The 17,866-nt window shown below is 42.4% G+C and overlaps 1 protein-coding gene across 1 annotated transcript in view; it reads left to right on the forward strand.

Moving 5' to 3' along the window:
* The window catches only part of LOC138953135 (tetratricopeptide repeat protein 8-like), a 90,803-nt gene extending 73,526 nt beyond the window's left edge, over positions 1–17,277 (forward strand). Inside the window, exon 11 of the mRNA XM_070324927.1 lies at positions 16,221–17,277. Coding sequence (XP_070181028.1) covers positions 16,221–16,337 — 117 coding nt within the window. The 3' untranslated portion in view covers positions 16,338–17,277. The remainder of the gene's footprint in view (positions 1–16,220) is intronic.
* Positions 17,278–17,866: the final 589 nt, after the last annotated feature.

Below are 17,866 nucleotides of genomic sequence, written 5' to 3' on the forward strand. Positions count from 1 at the left end.
TTGGCATTTGGAAAAAAAAAATAAAAAAATAAAAAAAATCTTGTTTTTTTGGCAAAATAACGTAAAAATATGGGGTTTTTTGGGGAAAAAAAAAATCCCAACCTACCGACCCTATTTTTTTGGCCTATGTTACCGTAAACAGACCTTTTTTTTTTGGCCTTAAGAAGCATATCGCACCTTGTGTGAGTCAGCTTTTGATATTGTTCTTAAAAGAGCAAACTAAGCTGCCGTCGCGTGCACTGAGGCGTGTGCAGTGATGATAATAGTAAGGGGGTGCCTTGCTATTGTGTCAAGGATATAGCACAGGAGTTCTTTGCCCAAATCCACCTCAACCCCAGTCATTCTTCAGCCATGTTTTCTTTTCCAGTTTGTTCGCTTTCCTTTAATTTTGTGGATTTTTTTCTCCAGCGGTACGTATCAAGGATTACACATGAAAGTTCCAGCAGTATATTATGTCCCAATCTGTGAAGGTGTTTCTCTGTGCGCACAAGATCCGATTAACGGTTGAATCCATGTCTATCTTCACCTGGTCAGCTGTGCTTCGCTTTTTGAGGGATTATTTTCTTTGTGTGTGTGTGTGTTTGTTTGTTTGTTTGTTTGTTTGTTTGATGGTGTGCTTACTTATTAATTTGTTCTGGTGTGGACAGCGTAATACAACACCACAAGTGGAGAGTGCTTCAGAGAGATATCAGAGAATAACACAGTTTGAAAGACTCTTTGTAAGTGACTCAGTGACTCAGTTCTTCACAATGATGACTCTGTGGCCTCCAATGCAAGCTTTGGTAGTTCGGGAAAGCTGACCCAAAAACCACAATCAATTCCCAATGTAGTTTTCTTCAATACAGCCGTACAGCCACTTCACATATTCCTACAGGTCAGAAGAGCTAACCTTTGGTCCCAAGTGCAAAGGTTAATCTGCCAAGCAGTGCGCTTACAACATTGTTTTGCCTTCTTACTCCTTGACTTCAGGAATAATCCTTAGTCGGGTGGGACATTGAGATGTATCGGTGGGGCTATCGGATGTCCAGCTGGTCAGATGATCTGGGTATTGCTGATCCGGGTAGGAGTCGTAAAGTCACGGGGCGTGTCACTCACTGTTATTGGCCGCTTTGTGCTCCAGAGGTTTGAGGGGTGTTGGTTGGCTAAGGTCAAGTTTCTGACCAGAAAAATGTTGGTCAGAGAAGGAAGGTTTAAGTGTCAAGTTAAAGTGCAGTTGATAGTATGTATCGGACTGGGTGGCCGAGTGGTAACGCACTTGCGCTCGGAAGCGAGAGGTTGCGAGTTCGACCCTGGGTCAGGGCGTTAGCAATTTTCTCCCCCCTTTCCTAACCTAGGTGGTGGGTTCAAGTGCTAGTCTTTCGGATGAGACGAAAAACCGAGGTCCCTTCGTGTACACTACATTGGGGTGTGCACGTTAAAGATCCCACGATTGACAAAAGGGTCTTTCCTGGCAAAATTAGTTAGGCATAGATAAAAAAAAATGTCCACCAAAATACCCGTGTGACTTGGAATAGTAGGCCGTGAAAAGTAGGATATGCTCCGAAATGGCTACGATCTGCTGGTCGATGTGAATGCGTGATGTATTGTGTAAAAAAAATTCCATCTCACACGGCATAAATAGTTCCCTGCGCCTTGAGTCCGAGTCTGGAGATACGCGCGCGATATAAGACTTGATATAACATGTGTATGTATCACTGGCTGTGAGAATACTGCGGAAGCAGTCAAGATGTTGATTGTTGGTATGTGCCCTGGTGGAGGGATCTCCTAACCCCATGCACAAGTCTGCGCAGATTGAAGATGATGAGCAGAATGACTGTGTGCCTTTTAGTTTAAAGTCAAGAGATTACAGGTGTTTTGAAGTCTAATTTTTGAATGTTTGCCCATATATTTCCTTTGTACCACCCCCACCCTCCCGACTCGCCACCCTTCTTCTTGGTTTTTTTCTGCTTCCAGCATTTACCCGCAATAAAATGTAGTCCGTTTTTACCCTGAACTCTTTCGGAATTCTTAACCTATCAACTGAATCGGATTTTATGCCTGAAGATGTTTTTCTCATTGAATTGTTCGGATCGTTTCCCTTCCACAAAGGAAGATCATGCTTTGAAATGAGTGTGTGGCTTGGATTCGGGAGATCAGTCAACTTTGTTGAACATGCACGCATTCATTATTGCTAAACATACTAAAAGGTCACTGACTTATAAAGAAGTTCAACATGTGTTGCTTCACCTTCGCTGCCCTCGAGCAGTTTTGTTAATCTTATATCAGTTAATGCGACATGAGCAGGGCTTTGTGTGTACACGGTGGAACGTCCTGTATGTGACCCTGTGTTTTAAGATTTCCCCCCTTTTAAGATCTTTGTTTTTCTTTAGATTGTCTACAGGTCCATAACGTCTGCAGATTTAACTCCATTTTAAGACTCCCTCCTAAGGTCTGATATTTTCATATATTCGAGGTCTTAAAAGGGGGGGTTCCACTGTACAAGAAATAATTCCTGATGTTATTTGCCAAGGAGAACTTTTAACCTTGTGGGCACATTTTTCTTTGGTTAAATTTTTGTGTTACCGTATTTTGCGTAATGGTTTTCTTTTGAGACATGTATTATTTCAGTTTTCAATCTTTAGAGCTCAGTAGTTTTTGTGAGGTAATTGTCAACATTCTGCTGTTTTCTTCACGACAAATTGCTTTTATTGATTCCTTATGTTAGCAAAGATTCTGTTCATTTTGTGACAAATGTTCTCTGTGAAAGAAAAACAAAACAGAAAGGCCTCTCTCTCTCCTCTTTCTCTCTCTCCTCTTTCTCTCTCTCCCTTTCTCTCTCCCCTCTCTCTCCCCCTCTCTCTCTGTCTGTCTGTCTGTCTGTCTGTCTGTCTCTCTCTCTCTGTCTGTCTGTCTCTCTGTCTCTGTCTCTCTGTCTCTCTCTGTCTCTGTCTCTCTCTGTCTGTCTGTCTGTCTCTCTCTCTCTCTCTCTTTCTCTCTCTCTCTCTCTCTCTCTCTCTCTCTCTCTCTCTCTGTCTTTCTGTCTGTCTGTATATATATCTCTCTCTCTCACTCACTCTCTCTCCCTCTCTCAATCTTGTCCCCTCTTTCTCTCTCTCTATCTCTCTCTGTCTTTCTCTGACTCATTTTTTTGTCCCCTGACAAAAGCTAAAGTGAGTGCCATTTGAAGCCCCTTAGGTTAAGCAGCCCCTCAAGTCCCGTCTCTCAAACGTTGCCTGGGGAGTGACGAGGTTAAGGTGGATTTCATTTGGTCGTTTTGTCCCTCGTGTCATCATTCACTTTCTTGGCCTTCCAGTGGAGACGTTTGATTTTTCTTTCAACTCTTTGATGTAATAGGCGCTTTGTTGTATCGGGTTGCATTTTTTTGTTTGAGGGAGAACTTTATCGGGTTTCGTTCTCGTGTCTTGGGTTCACTGTGAGATGACCTATTGAGCCCGACTTGTTGTTTACGAAAGATGAATAACTCTTGTTTCTTGAATAAGTAAGAAAAGAGAAAGTGTTCCTTTTGTTTCAAAAGCTTGAAGAAAACGTCAAAGGTATATAAGGATGGGTAAGGGTGGTGAATGGGAAGTAGGGCACGAAGAAAGATCGAAAAACCGAGGTCCCTTCGTGTACACTACATTGGGGTGTGCACGTTAAAGATCCCACGATTGACAAAAGGGTCTTTCCTGGCAAAATTGTATGGGCATAGATAAAAAAAAAATGTCCACCAAATACCCGTTTGACTTGGAATAATAGGCCGTGAAAGGTGAATGTTCGCCTGATAGGCTTGAAGTTTGCTGGTCGATGTGAATGCGTTATATATTGTGTGAATGCCCCTGCTAAGGAGCCTTCTGTGTATCTAGATTCTTTTTGTTTTGCTTGTGTTTTTTAGTCATGTTTCTAGCTTGACTCGCATGCGACTTTCCGTGGTGGTGGCTTCCCCTTTTTTCTGATCTCCTTCTCACCTCTTTTCTTTCACTTTTCTTTCCTTATCTCACTTTTGCCCCTATTTGTTCCCATCTTGCAGCCACCTCTGTAGGTTCGCGTGCGGGTCTAGCTCGCTCTTTATCTTTTATTTTTCTTTATTAAGTATGAGCGTCCTGGTACGAACTTTGTTTTGTTATAATGACGTTAAATATTGTAACGAACTAATTTATAAACAAGGTAGTGTGGCCGGCGTTTTTCTGATTTTAATTTCATGTGCCTGTATGGCTCACGCTGGACAGCCTATGGAGTTTTCCCCGGAGAGCACGGGACGCATGTTTTGCAACAGTAATATTGTAGTAACGCGCAGTATTTTTAGTTCACCTCTGTGGTGGATAGCCTGTATTCGTCGTCACTTACTGGGAAGCCGTTCACGGAACAAGATGTTTTAGGATAGATAGATTTTTTTTGCTCTGTTCCGGGGCCCAGTTTCTTCTGCCAGCCTTCAGTTTTGTTTTAAGTTATTTTGTAGTTCAGGTTCAGTTGCTCGCCTTGAGTCTGTTTTAGATTATTGATGCTGTCAAAGGCGAGTATCCATTTCTGACTATGTTTCTTTTATTTACCGAATTCGTGTAATTTTCGTTTTGAATCTTTGTCTTCTGTCCGTTTCTGTGTCTTCTGTCCGTTTCTGTGTCTTCTGTCCGTTTCTTTGTCTTCTGTCCGTTTCTGTGTCTTCTGTCCGTTTCTTTGTCTTCTGTCCGTTTCTGTGTCTTCTGTCCGTTTCTGTGTCTTCTGTCCGTTTCTGTGTCTTCTTTCCGTCTCTGTGTCTTCTGTCCGTTTCTGTGTCTTCTTTCCGTTTCTTTGTCTTCTTTCCGTCTCTGTGTCTTCTGTCCGTTTCTTTGTCTTCTTTCCGTTTCTGTGTCCTACGTTTATTCTATGTAGGGTTTTTCTAACATATTTTTGTCTTGGTGATTTTTTATTGATTTGCCGCCATCTTGTTTCGGCCGCCATTTTGTCGTCCATCTTTGATGTTTATGTTTTTAGGACACCTTTGATGTTTATGTTTTTAGGACACCTTTGATGTTTAGTTTGATGTTTCGAATTCTAAGTTTAGTTTTTTCTTTTCTATCAGTTTCCACCGCTCCGCGCTTCTCGCTCCGCGCTTCTCGCACCACGCTCCGCGCTTCTCGCTCCATGCTCCACGCTTCACACTCTACTGTTCTGCACTCTCACTCAAACTAGTCCTTTCTACTTCACATTTTAGCTTTAATTCACTTTCTAAACTTAGATTAGTTTTTCCGCCACGCTCCGATATAGGTTACTTAGCCTCTCCATAGATTTATGTTTAGCCTTTTATATATTGATATTATGAGCTGATTCCGAATTACTATGACATCGACAAGTATGACCATATTCACAATAAACTTTAATTAATTTTCCAATTCTAGTGTTCGTTTTGTTTTGTGAGCGCGTCGGTTCTTTATAGCACCAAAATTACATCCTCCAGAATTTATATAAGCCATCACAGAATCTTACAGCTACTCAAGGGCAAGCACATATTGTGTGTAAAAAATGTCTGTTTGTCTGTCTGTCTGTAAAAAAAATTCCATTTCAAACGGCAGAAATTAATATGTAAAGCGCGGAGAGCACAGTTGTGGTTCGCGCTATATAAGCTCCCCATAATAATAATAATAATAATAATAATAATAATAATAATAATAATAATAATAATAATAATAATACTGTCGTTGAATTTGATGAGAGGCTGGACTCTGCATGGGGCACTACATTCTCCATATTATGCCGCTTAAACTGGGCTAATATGTAGCCCAGTATGACTGTTTTATGTGTGACTGCACTCTTTCAGAGTCTCTTAACAGGGTTGGATGGGAAACGACAGGTCTCCAAAAACGTGATGTCTGGAAACGAATTAATAAATCGGCATTAGAATTCAATAGCAGACTATACCGCTGAAAAAAATCTAGCAGCACAAAGTCAAAGGTAGATACAGAAACACACGAAGGATCTGCAGCGTACACAGTCACAGAGAGTGTTTCTTTCTCTCACCCTCTCCGAGCGTGCCAACAACACCAGAGATGTTAACAGATGTCTCCAAGGCTATACTCTCCTTGCCTTCGCCACAGTTACTCTCTGCTTTAACAGTTTGCAATCCAACACCCCAGAAGATTAGGATCTGAGACACGAGCGTGGCTGGTCCCGACTACATACGGAATCCGTCCCGTTTGGCGCTGCTCTGTTGGGGAAAAGTGGGAAAGTGAAGTGACCGAAACCCTACACCTCCACCATCACTATTAACTGCGACACGCTGGTCGTTTTATCCTGTCGTTTCCAGTTCTTGTCCACTCGGGACTTTAGCGTGGTTCTTGGATCTGTCTTGGCTCTTGCGTGGGACGAGAACAAGAACATTTTGGGGTTTAGTGTCCGTCAGGTCTAAATGTCTATTTTGGACATGAATTGTTTTCTATGATAACAGGGAGAGAGAAAAAAGGGGAAAACGAGAGGATGACGGGGGTGGTTGAGTTGAAAAAAGTTTTAAAAAAAGTTACAGATAAAATTTAATAAAATAGAGGTTCGCGTATCACCTATGTTTCCATGACTTCGAAGGGTCCACATACGTACTATAGGGGATGGGACGATAAAAGAAAGTATCTCCCATTGGGACACATACCAAAAACTATCAGCCTGGATGCATGGCGTGTTGGGTGAGAAATTGTTGCTGTATTAATTACGCACATTGGCATAGGCGTCAGTCTTGATGACAAAATTAATTCAGCACAGAATTCTCACTCTGCACACAAAGCAGCCAGGCTGTACATGTATGGTATGTGTCAACGTGGAAGGATGTCCTTAGTGCACCTACAGGCCAGGCTGTACATGTATGGTATGTGTCAACGTGGAAGGATGTCCTTAGTGCACCTACAGGCCTAGACAAAATATCTGATGATTTAGAAGATGGTTTTCTCGGAAAAGAAGTTATTCCCGTAGTCGTCGATTCTGCAGATGGTTGCTACACTTAAACCGGACCCTACTTTTTTTTTTTTTTTTTTTTTTGCAGCAGCAGCAGAAGCGGCATCTTGAACACGCGGCCAGTACCGTGTAACTGGCCTTGACACGGAACGATTCAAGGGGGGCAATCTCAAGTCATCCGAAAGAGGGAAATCCAAACGCAATCCGCCTTGTTCGATTTTATGGGCTTGGACGATAGAGAAAAATAAGAAAAGCAAAAGCTGGAGTCCAGTCTGGACGAAACTGCTATCAAGAACGCAGAATTGATTTTTTCTGAGTTTTTTTTTTAGCCGTAAGCGCCATGTTTATCGGAGCAGGAAACTCTTCCAGAGTGAGGCCCCTTTGTTGGTTTCACTGTGGCCGCATTGTGAACAGCAGTTATGAGAAATTCGAAATGAGAAATGGCGCTTACGACTAAAAAAAAAAAAAACTCAGAAAAAATCAATTCTGCGTTCTTGATAGCAGTTTCGTCCAGACTGGACTCCAGCTTTTGCTTTTCTTATTTTTCTCTTTCGTCCAAGCCCATAAAATCGAACAAGGCGGATTGCGTTTGGATTTCCCTCTTTCAGATGACTGAGATTGCCCCCCTTGGATCGTTCCGTGTCAAGGCCAGTTACACGGTACTGGCCGTGTGTTCAAGATGCAGAAGCGAAAGTTTTTGGCCAGTCTTTCATTATAGTCAGCTTTAGGGCCTAAGAAGGACAATCACGCATTTAATCTTAAAACGAGTTAAAAAGTGAGAAACAACGAGCAAAGCAAATAATTATGTTCTGGTTACAGACAGCTGTCTTTTCAAGAGTCGACCTTGTGACGGACACAACACAACTAAAGCAACAACAAAACGGCAATTTTTACTTGTATCGTTAGATTTTATGCTGCTGTCAGAAACGCACACCGCAAAGCTGCCTGTCTTTATCTGTCTGTCAGCTATAATTAGAAGAAGAAAATGCGGACGAGGGAAAACGATATTTTGTGGTATTTTATCTTTCAAGAGGCCGTTTAGTCGTCCTGTAGCTGACACAACCCAACCCCTTCCATGCAAAACGCGGAGAGGAGGACAGTTGTGCTGATTAGATTGCGCGTCTCTGGCATGCCGGTGTCAGCTCATTTGTGATATTTGCCGCCTGCTGTCTGATGTTTTGGGGGGCTTTTTTGAGGGGGAAAAATTCACCTGTCCAGTTCTGACACGAACACTGGAGATGCCTGAAGCCAGCCGTATATATAATCTCGATGCAGGCTGTTTGGTATGCCATGCTGCTATAGCTTCTGTGTGCAAGCAAGAGTGTTTTCATACCAATGAGCGCAAAAAACAAATCCATGTAGCTCAAGAATTTAGAACAGCCGAGGAAAAGGAATCGTGTCCGGTTAGTTCTGTCAGTAAACCGTTACAGGCGAGCTGTTGTACATTGAAGGAACTAGATCAAGTTTGTATTCAATACTTACTTTATAGACCAGACTAGATGTTTTTGTCGTCTTGTCTTCATGGCCAAATCCGTTGTAAGAACTGACCGAATTGTGTGTTTAAACGGCTATTGCGAAGTTTGGATAGTTACCCTAACATGATCTCTGACATTGGCCGAATATGCATATCAATTTTGTCTGCATGCTAAGTACAACTACAATCAGCCAAAGAAAAGGGCAGCCACATAGTCTGTCGCAGGGATTGCATGAATGTGTCTTTTGCTCTCTCAACACTGACTTTTGTATTCAGGGTAGAATATTTTAAATCTTGCAGTCCCGTTTTGAATGAACATTCAGAAATAGCCCCCAAGTCCTCAAGGCTGAGTAAGAGTTTAGTCTCAGATTACAGTCATGTATCAGGATCACTTCGTCTTGGGATCGTTACGGAACGAAGTATTGCCCCCCGAGTCAAAAGTTATCCCCAGTGGTGGACGTGGCGAGGCAAACGTGCTGCTAATTGGCCCGTAAGGCGTGGCGGATGGTGTGACGTGACCTTAATTACATCGTGCAAGGTCTAATGGATCACTCACAGTGCGGTGTCTGGATAAGCTTGCGGTTTGACCTTGGTTTCTTTTTGTGCTACGATTTCATGCTTCGGGGTTTTCTTACACAGTTGAGTCTTGTTGTTAGCAGTTTGTGGTTGCAATGCCAATGGTGGTGGTGTGCGTTTGCCTTCATTAGCTCGTGTTAAGTCGTTCTGCTGTCTTGGGGGGAACTAGAAGATTGGTCAAATGTGTCGAGAGGGTTGGGCTTTGACGAAAATGAGGAGGTTAGTTCTCCTAGTCTTACTGTTCAGGGTGTGATCAGTGCTTTTCTTTTTGATTTTGTTTGTTTGTTTGTTTGTTTGTTTGTTTGTTGCCATCAGCGAGTAGTTATGATGTTGCTTATGTTTAGTTCCAAACGAGCGTGTGTGTACATGTGTAATCTTCTTTAGTGTATTGCAGCGATGTTGTAGTTTGGTCTCTCTTAATAAAGTGCTGTGCGAATGCCTTCGTTGTCCAGGAATATCATGCAGTGGCTTGCCTACCAAAACTTGGCTCTTGAGTGAAAATGATAATGTCTCCAACCTTCAGTTTGTCAATCAATATGAGGCTTATATCGTGCGTATTCTGTGGGTACAGTTCTAAGCGCAGGGTTTTATTTATTTATTTTTTTTAAATTTTTTATTTTATGCAATTTATATCGCGCACATATTCAAGGCGCAGGGATTTATTTATGCCGTGTGAGATGGAATTTTTTTGTCTGTGGAAAGACACTACAAGCGTTTTCGGTTACCATGCCTTCTGAACAAAAACATAACTCTCATGATCTCATTAGGTAATGCTCTTGGGCTTCAATTGCATAGTGAGCTCTATTGTTATTATAATCTCCATGTTGTCGGCACCTCTGTGTTGGTGACATTCTGTGGCTTTCGCTGGCTGTTTTGATAATCGACTTCTACAACTTGCGCAATTTCAGTGTGACCTTACGAGAAATGTTCCCATGCGAAGTGGACCAGTTACTGGCATGGTGTGTGTCCGTGTATGATCATATTTGATTTGGCTTTTTGTTGTTGCTCATCCGTTCACTGCTCTTTGCCTGCCTGTCTCTGTATGTCAGTATGTCTGTCTGTCTGTCTGTCTTGTCTGACTGTCTGTCTGTCCTCTCTCTCTCTCTCTCTCTCTCTCTCTCTCTCTCTCTCTCTCTCTCTCTCTCTCTCTCTCTCTCTCTGTAATAAAGTTCTGAGGTCTCTCTCTGTGTCTCTCTTTCTCTCTGTGTGTCTCTGTGTCTCTCTGTCTGTCTGTCTGTCTGTCTGTCTGTCTGTCTGTCTCTCTCTCTCTCTCTCTCTCTCTCTCTCTCTCTCTCTCTCTCTCTCTCTCTCTCTCTCTCTCTCTCTCTCTCTCTCTCTGCGTCTGTTCGTTTGTTCGTCTGTCTGTTAACCTGTCTAGGTATCGGTATCAGTTTTGCAGAAAGCTACGATCTAACACAGATTTTCAGTTCATCGCCAAATGTCATGCTAACTTAGAATGCCGTAAACTTCACATTTCCTTCCTGATAATAGCCAGTAGTGTAGTAAACGATGTTTGTCATAGAAAAAAAACACCACAAATACTTTTTTGTTTGCTTGTATCTCAACAAATTCCGTCCGTGGCCAATCAAAAAGCCATGCCTTTGCCATGAAAGAGAAAAATGCATTTTCAAAGGCGTGTGCACCGAGATGATGCAAAAACCTGGACCACAAAACTCTCATCATTCCTTTTTTATCGTCCATTCCGCGAATTCTGGATCTATCGTCAGAGGTCGGTTAGATATCTTGAGCATGTCTGTGATGCGGGTTTGAAGCGTTCTGCAGCAGCAGGGGTTGTTGATGCACATGGGGGACATGTGCATTTTGCTGTTTTGCAACAAACAGTATCAAGGGTGTTGTAACTCTCCGGTGACCACTTTCATATCAAAGGGGTCGCAGATTCACATGTGCGTTTGCGGTTTTGAACTGAACACTATTGAGGGTGTCGTTTCTCTCTGGTGACGGCTTTTTTATATGGATTTTTATTTTATTTTATTTTCTATCAAAGAGTTGCAGATACACATGTGCATTTTGCGGTTTTGACAGTACCGGATCAAGGGTGTTGAAACTCTCTGTTGACGCCTTTTTTTTTATCAAAGAGGTAGCAGATGCCCATGTGCAGGTGCAGTTTGGGACTGAACAATTATGAAGGTTGTTGTAACTCTTTCTTTGTATGAGTTTGTTGTAGAGTCGTATTACTTTCTTGCACTGTTTTTTAGCTTGCATTTTGCAGAGATCGTCGATACGCGTGTTTGGTTTGAAGCTTCACGGTGGGTAGCAGTTTAAGGCTCAAGTAACGTACTTGGAACTACACTAATTTTAGAATTCTAATGCATGTATTCTTTCTTTTCTTCACTGATTGGCAACATTCTGGCATCGCTGAATTACTAAAGCCAAAGCAAAGATACAATCTTGCAATTGCTTGTTCTGTGTTCAAGAAAATCATAAGCTTAATTTTTTGGCGTCACGTATTTATGAACACAAGTGAATGGGCACATTCCACGGAAGTCATAAGTGTTAACGAAGTAACAATACAAAATAATATAAACAAAAATAGATAAATAAAAGTACATGCTTTGCAGCAGAGCTAGTACGTACTGTCTTGGCCCTTTGTGTTTAAGCTCAGATCATGACAGAATGGATACAACTGCTAGGATAAGACGATTGCACTAGATATTGCATTGGTGTCAGAGCTGATCTGCAATTGAACCCACACGCTGATTTGACCGAAGCAGAATGTCAGATGTCAGACAGCATGTCACGGAAGCTAATCCCATGTGACACGGGATTTCATCAAATGAATGGGGTTGCTCTGATCAGAAAGTTAGAGAGTGTGTTTACTATCTTAGCTATAAGCACGAGCTACTGACCACTCATCCGCTGTGCTCGGCATGGTGCAAGCAAGGAACTGACCGTAATCTGACCATAGGCTGGGACTGCATGCTGTTCTCCAGGTGTGGGCGGGGCTGGACATTGGAAGCGCCTGTTATTTCACAGGGTTGATTCTTCTTCTTCTTCTGCGTTCGATGTTGATGGCCGTGCTAAATCCTCAGAACAGTGGCTGCCAGGAAGTCCGCAGTCACAGGGTTGATAAAGCCCAACACCTGTGGAGATAACATAATTGGCTCTTTGCCGGCTAATTACCTCTAGTGGACAATATACTGGTTTTGTTATAATGTCGTTTTACGCCCTTACGGTGAAACCATCGGGGGCATGTTTCCGGGTGTTACCCCCATTTTTAGATGAGACACACAGGTGTATGTGCGTTCAGATGTAATCAACCACCTGCACTTATGGCAGAATGACCGAGGTCTTTGACACGGGGGTGGGACATTGATACCGCCTCTGAGTCTGCACATAAAGTTGACTCGTGTCTGTCCCGGCCTGGATTGGAACCCGTGACCCTAGGATCACAAATCCACTGCTCTACCATTTGAGCTACCCGGCCCCAAAACATAATACTGACTGTACCTTGTCAATTTGTATGATAAGAGGGAAGTAACGATTGTTTGAAAGTTCTTAACTTCTTTTAACAATTTCGGCGCTTAAGATACCATAAATGTCAGTTATTCAGTCTTACATGTTGGGTTCAACAGTTGTTGATGCTGATTACAACACTTTAAATGTCGAGTTGTTTAACAAACTAACTGCTTATGATCAATTGCACACACGGACATGCGGCACCGCCCATGATCGTGACAAGTTTAAAGCACATTTTAAGTGGGAAGAGTTCAAACACTGTAATGTGACAGGGCAAAGTGTGTTTAGAGTGGATGGAATTCAAACACACAGTACTGCACAGGGCTAAGCACCACCAGAACAGGCAGATGCCACGTTTTGCTCAAGTGCCACCAAGGAATGCGAAAACTTTATCCACAACAAAAAGTCCCATCGTCATCTGGTACGCAGAGCATTTTAATTGTTCATGAGTTTAGGACTTTAATTCTTTCTGTCATAAAATCAAATGCTCCTTGCAGGGAATTTCGTGGTTTGGGGCGCAGATTCCATCTGCGGCTAATTGTCTATCCCCTATACTTTGGCATTAAAGACACGCCCAACCGCATTTCAGTATGTGCGTCTCATTTGAATTAAATACGATAGACGGGCGCAGTGGCGTAATGGTAAGACATCGGCCTCCTAATCGGAAGGTCGTGAGTTGAAATCCCGGCTGCTGCCGCCTGGTGGGTTAAGAGTGGAGATTTTTCCGATCTCCCAGGTCAACTTATGTGCAGACCTGATAGTGCCTTATCCCCCTTCGTGTGTACACGCAAGCACAAGACCAAGTGCGCACGGAAAAGATCCTGTAATCCATGTCAAAGTTCGGTGGGTTATAGAAACACGAAAATACCCAGCATGCTTCCTCCGAAAACGGCGTATGGCTGCCTAAATGGCGGGGTAAAAACGGTCATACACATAGAAATCCACTCGTGCAAAAACACGAGTGTACGTGGGAGTGTCAGCCCATGAACGCAGAAGAAGAAGAAGAAGAAGAAATACGATAGAAAGAAAGTCGTCATCAAAAGGCGGGAAAGAAGACGTGTACAATCGCGGGTACCCCTCATTATAACACACAAAAGGGAACCCTCAATTCAGGTTTAGCTGCCCAAATATCAACTGTTGTTGGCGGGGTCTCATTTCAAGGTCATTTCCTCTCACCCCAACAAAGCCGGCAGGTCCTGTCGTGCATTGAAGATCCCTTCTTCCCCGTGTAAATGATTATGTAAACTACAACACATAATTATATCTTGGCGTGTACAATGGGATAAGGATGTCCTTCCACTTACACATCTTCGAGAAATCAACTCACTGCTACCTGTCAAGAGTGGGATTGTTTTTAATGAATTAATTTTGCTAATTGACATTGCTGTCAGCTACGAAGCTTATTTAGCAGAAAATTCCCACCCTGTGGAGAAAGCAAACAGACAACAGATTTTTGGAGTACGTCTTAGTCTAAATGGAAAGATATGATCTGTTCCGGGTAAAAACCTGGACGGGGTGGGGGGGGGGGGATCTAAATACCTTAAAGGGTGTAAAGGCCTGGAAGGATCTGTTGTGATTTATGGGAAGGTTCGCAGGGAAAGTAAGATCCTTTAAGTTGAAGATGACTTTTCTCCCCCTCCTTGGCATAAACACCGAGTCTTTTCTTTGAACATATGCTGTTTATTAGGCAAAGCTTCTTTTTTTTTGCTGGAGGAAAACATTTGTTCCTTCTGGCTTGTTCAGTGTGACAGCTATTAGTGCTGACGATCCAACTCAAACCAATCAGAGACAAAGTGTGGCCAGCATCAGTCCCTCTCCGCACCAAACTCTATATATGGGAGCAGACAAGACCTGGAAGCCACGACGTCATTCGTCTCGCAGACTAAACTGATGGTGTGACGGCGAACGCAAGAAGAAGAAGAAGAAGAAGAAGAAGAAGAAGAGCTGTCTATTTAAACGTCAGTTTTTCGGAAAAGGAAAAGATAGTTAGTTAGTTAGTTAGTTAGTTAGCTGTTGCTTTTCGGGTCCAGCGGACCATAATAGGCCAAATCAGGACCCCAAGGAAAAGATGGAAGTATGTAAAGTGCGGTAAACAAAAGGTCGGTTGTAATGTTGGGAAAGGGGAGATGTTGGAGGGTGGGTTGGGGTATTAGGATGGATGGGTGAAAATGGAGGGGAAAGGGAGGTTCTGGCGAGGAGTGGCGGGTAGGGTAGTGGATCGTCGAGAAGGGAGGTAGACGGAAGTTGACAAGGAACGCATGTTGTAGGGCTCAGGGTTGTCGTGATTTGCATTCCACTTTCCTTGTTTTATTCTTCGCCGTGGCGTACTTCGGGGCTGCTGCTAGTTGTCGCTTGTCAGAGACGAATGTGTGACGCAAGACAAAGGGCAAGAAGCCATGACGTCTGTCTGGAGACAATGGGTAACCAGGTTACGGGTTCACGGTGTTGCTGCGTTCTGTGTTTTAGCGTGCACGGTGTGATATATTCTCTCTCTTACTCTTATCCTTGTTTCCCCTTAGTTGTTTGCGGATAGAATGCATGTTAGAATGCACGTTTTACTATGGATGAGGAGGAGGACTTGTTGCTACGTGGTAGATTAAGGGTGTCTTGTGTCAGCCACCAATCAAGCGTAAAAATGTAATTTCGAGCAGCGAGAAGTTGAACTTTGTTGCTAAAGTTTACGTTTGCATGCACCCAAAAAGAGACGACGAAGAGGAGGAGGAGGCGATGATGATGCTTCATGTCCCACAATCTGAAAACTTATTCACCTCTGGGACAACCTGTGTCTGGCCTGTCTGAAAACACCTCCGCGTGAGGGGTTTGCTGCCAGCGCGGTGAAGATAAAGAGAGAACATTCTCTCTGCCCGCGCGGCAGCAAGCAGGGTGTCTCTGAACTGTACAAGGGACTTATTTGGTGATTCGCTAGGAGGATGAGGAGGAGACGACGGAATTCTTGATATACTGCGGGTAAAACGGGTCTTGCTGTAGGTCACAAATCAATCGCCAAAACGTGACTTTTGGCAATAAGGCGATGACTAGAGACAGAGGCATGCAGAGCAATTACATAACTCAAACGTAAAGTTGGGTTTTACAGTTTGTGCAGCTTTTTCAGTTGCAGCTATTCTGTTTTGTGTATGTGAAGCAGATTTCGTTCCTACATTCCCCATGTGTTGAATAAATGACGTGTTACCGCTACAGGAGTACTTGGGTAACAAGCAGGAGATATGCTTCTGGTCTGTAAATAACGAGCTGCCGTTAGGTAACTGAGGACGCGGGAATCGTTGTGAGAGTCATGTTTTGGAAATGCATGGAGCAGCGTCAGTAACTGTTGTCCAACAGACATGTACTGAACACGGACATAATCAGTAAATGACTTCCGTGTGCTTATTCTGTAGCGTAAATAGCAAAATAAGTTTTTCAAGTGTTTTTTCCCTTTCTTTTTCCGTTCTGCTCGCGAATTACTCTTTGAAGATCAGCAAGATTATTGCGCATCGTTTGGAACAAAATCGCCTGAAATTAGTTTGTGCAAGTGTGTTTGTGTTGTTTACGAGTGGACACTGTTGGCCGCGTTTCCCGTTCGGAGACGAAAGATTGGCTATATATCTCCACCAGAGCACCTGTGCTTGTATGGGGGAAAATTGACGTTGCAACTAACAAGTGAGCTGATTCAAGTTGTCTGATTGATCCATTTCAGATGCAGTGCTCCACAGAACAGTTATATACCAAAATGCATGTATTCTCCGAATGTGAAAACTATTGTAGAACTTTGCTAAAAAAAAAGTTGTGTTTTTGTGTGTTTCAGTTGGGAGACCTACAGAGCAGCTACGTGTCCGCCAGAAGAGCGGTGGAGAACTATCCAAACCACACCGACTCTCAGGAACTCCTCAAACAACTCAGACAACACTTCTCGCTTCTTTAAAAAAACAAACAAACAAAAAACGATATATATCTGCTTCATCTCAATTGTTTTGTTGGTTTGTGTTTGAAAAGTGTGAATGTGTTGGGTTTTTTTTTTTCAAAGACGTTTTTTGGTATGGTGTACTTGCAATGTTGATGCATGGACGTCCTGAAGACTGTTATTTATATTGGGGTTTTTTGTTTTAAATTGTATCAAGTCACATGGTTTGCATAAGTTACTTGGTAGTTTAAGGTGATTATCATTGCATTAAAATGATAAACAAAAACAAAGTTAAGAATGGTTTGGGAAAGTGCCACGTGATGTTAAATATTACGAGATTGAATCACCAAGCTGAGAAGGAAAGAATGGAATAGCGATTTTGAAAGAAATCTTTGTGAAAGTGTCTTCGTGCTGGAGGCTGTTTTCTGTTCATTTGTTTTCAAGAAAGATAGTTTTTTTTCTGGAGAAGGATTTTTTTTTTTATTAAAGGAAACACTACGCGTAACACGTATTGTTAGTTGGAACTCAAGGAACGAAGCATAATGCTGTGAAACAAAGCAAAAAACCAATTATTTATAAAAAGCTGTGAATTAGATATCGATGCTCTGTAGAAACTGTCCGCCTGTTTATATTTATTTTCATCTTCAGTTAGGTATTCAAACGTTACTTAACACTCTTGCGAAAAACTTCTTTTATTAGACGCTCGCTCTTTTCTCTCCTTTTGTCTTTGAGAGAATCAATTGTTTTGTGTGAAGTGAAATCCATTGTAAGTTTTTTGTCATTTGGTGGGTCTTGAGGTGTCACAATTGAAACCGTCCATTTTTCTGTAACTGTGATATGTCTACGTTTGCAATATGAAATTCTCTGCAGAGTTTGTGTCGTTGTTGGATTTTTGTATAAGAAAAACATTCCATCGAGTAATGCAACAATTTAAATGTTGAAGTAAAGTTGTTGATATTTACATACTGTGTTTATGTTATTAATTTGCTGAATGGGTGTGTTCGCACGTGTGTGCTTGTGTGAATATGCATGTGTGAATATGCATGTGTGTGCTTGTGTGCAAACGAGGTCAAATGTAGAGAAAAGCATTATGTGAGATAACACGTGTTGTGTACGTATAAGTCAGTCAACGGTTTGCAATTGAAAACATTAGAAGACGATTTGCAATGGCCAATGCCACTGTACTGTTTATATGCAACAACGAAATCAACAACAACAACAACTACATGTATAAAAGATAAAGGGGGCGGGGCGGGGGGCGCTGTGACATGATTACAATCTTTATCCGAATTACAACCGCAACAACAACAATTAAAAATAAGGTGGGGGGAGGGTGGGGTGGGGTGGAGGCGGTATGACATGATTTCAATCTTTATTCGAATTACACGTTTTTTGCCTTGTTTTCAGGTGTTTTCCTGTAAAATGTACAACAGTTATTGTACCCGGGCAACAGGTGAAGCTACAAACGATTAACTGGCAATTATGATGTAGTTAATTATCCTGATTCATTAGGTAAGCATTATTGCTAACTGTTCACAAACATTTCTTCG

The sequence above is a fragment of the Littorina saxatilis genome, linkage group LG17 (assembly GCF_037325665.1).
Source record: "Littorina saxatilis isolate snail1 linkage group LG17, US_GU_Lsax_2.0, whole genome shotgun sequence".
Taxonomy (NCBI): Eukaryota; Metazoa; Mollusca; class Gastropoda; order Littorinimorpha; family Littorinidae; genus Littorina; species Littorina saxatilis.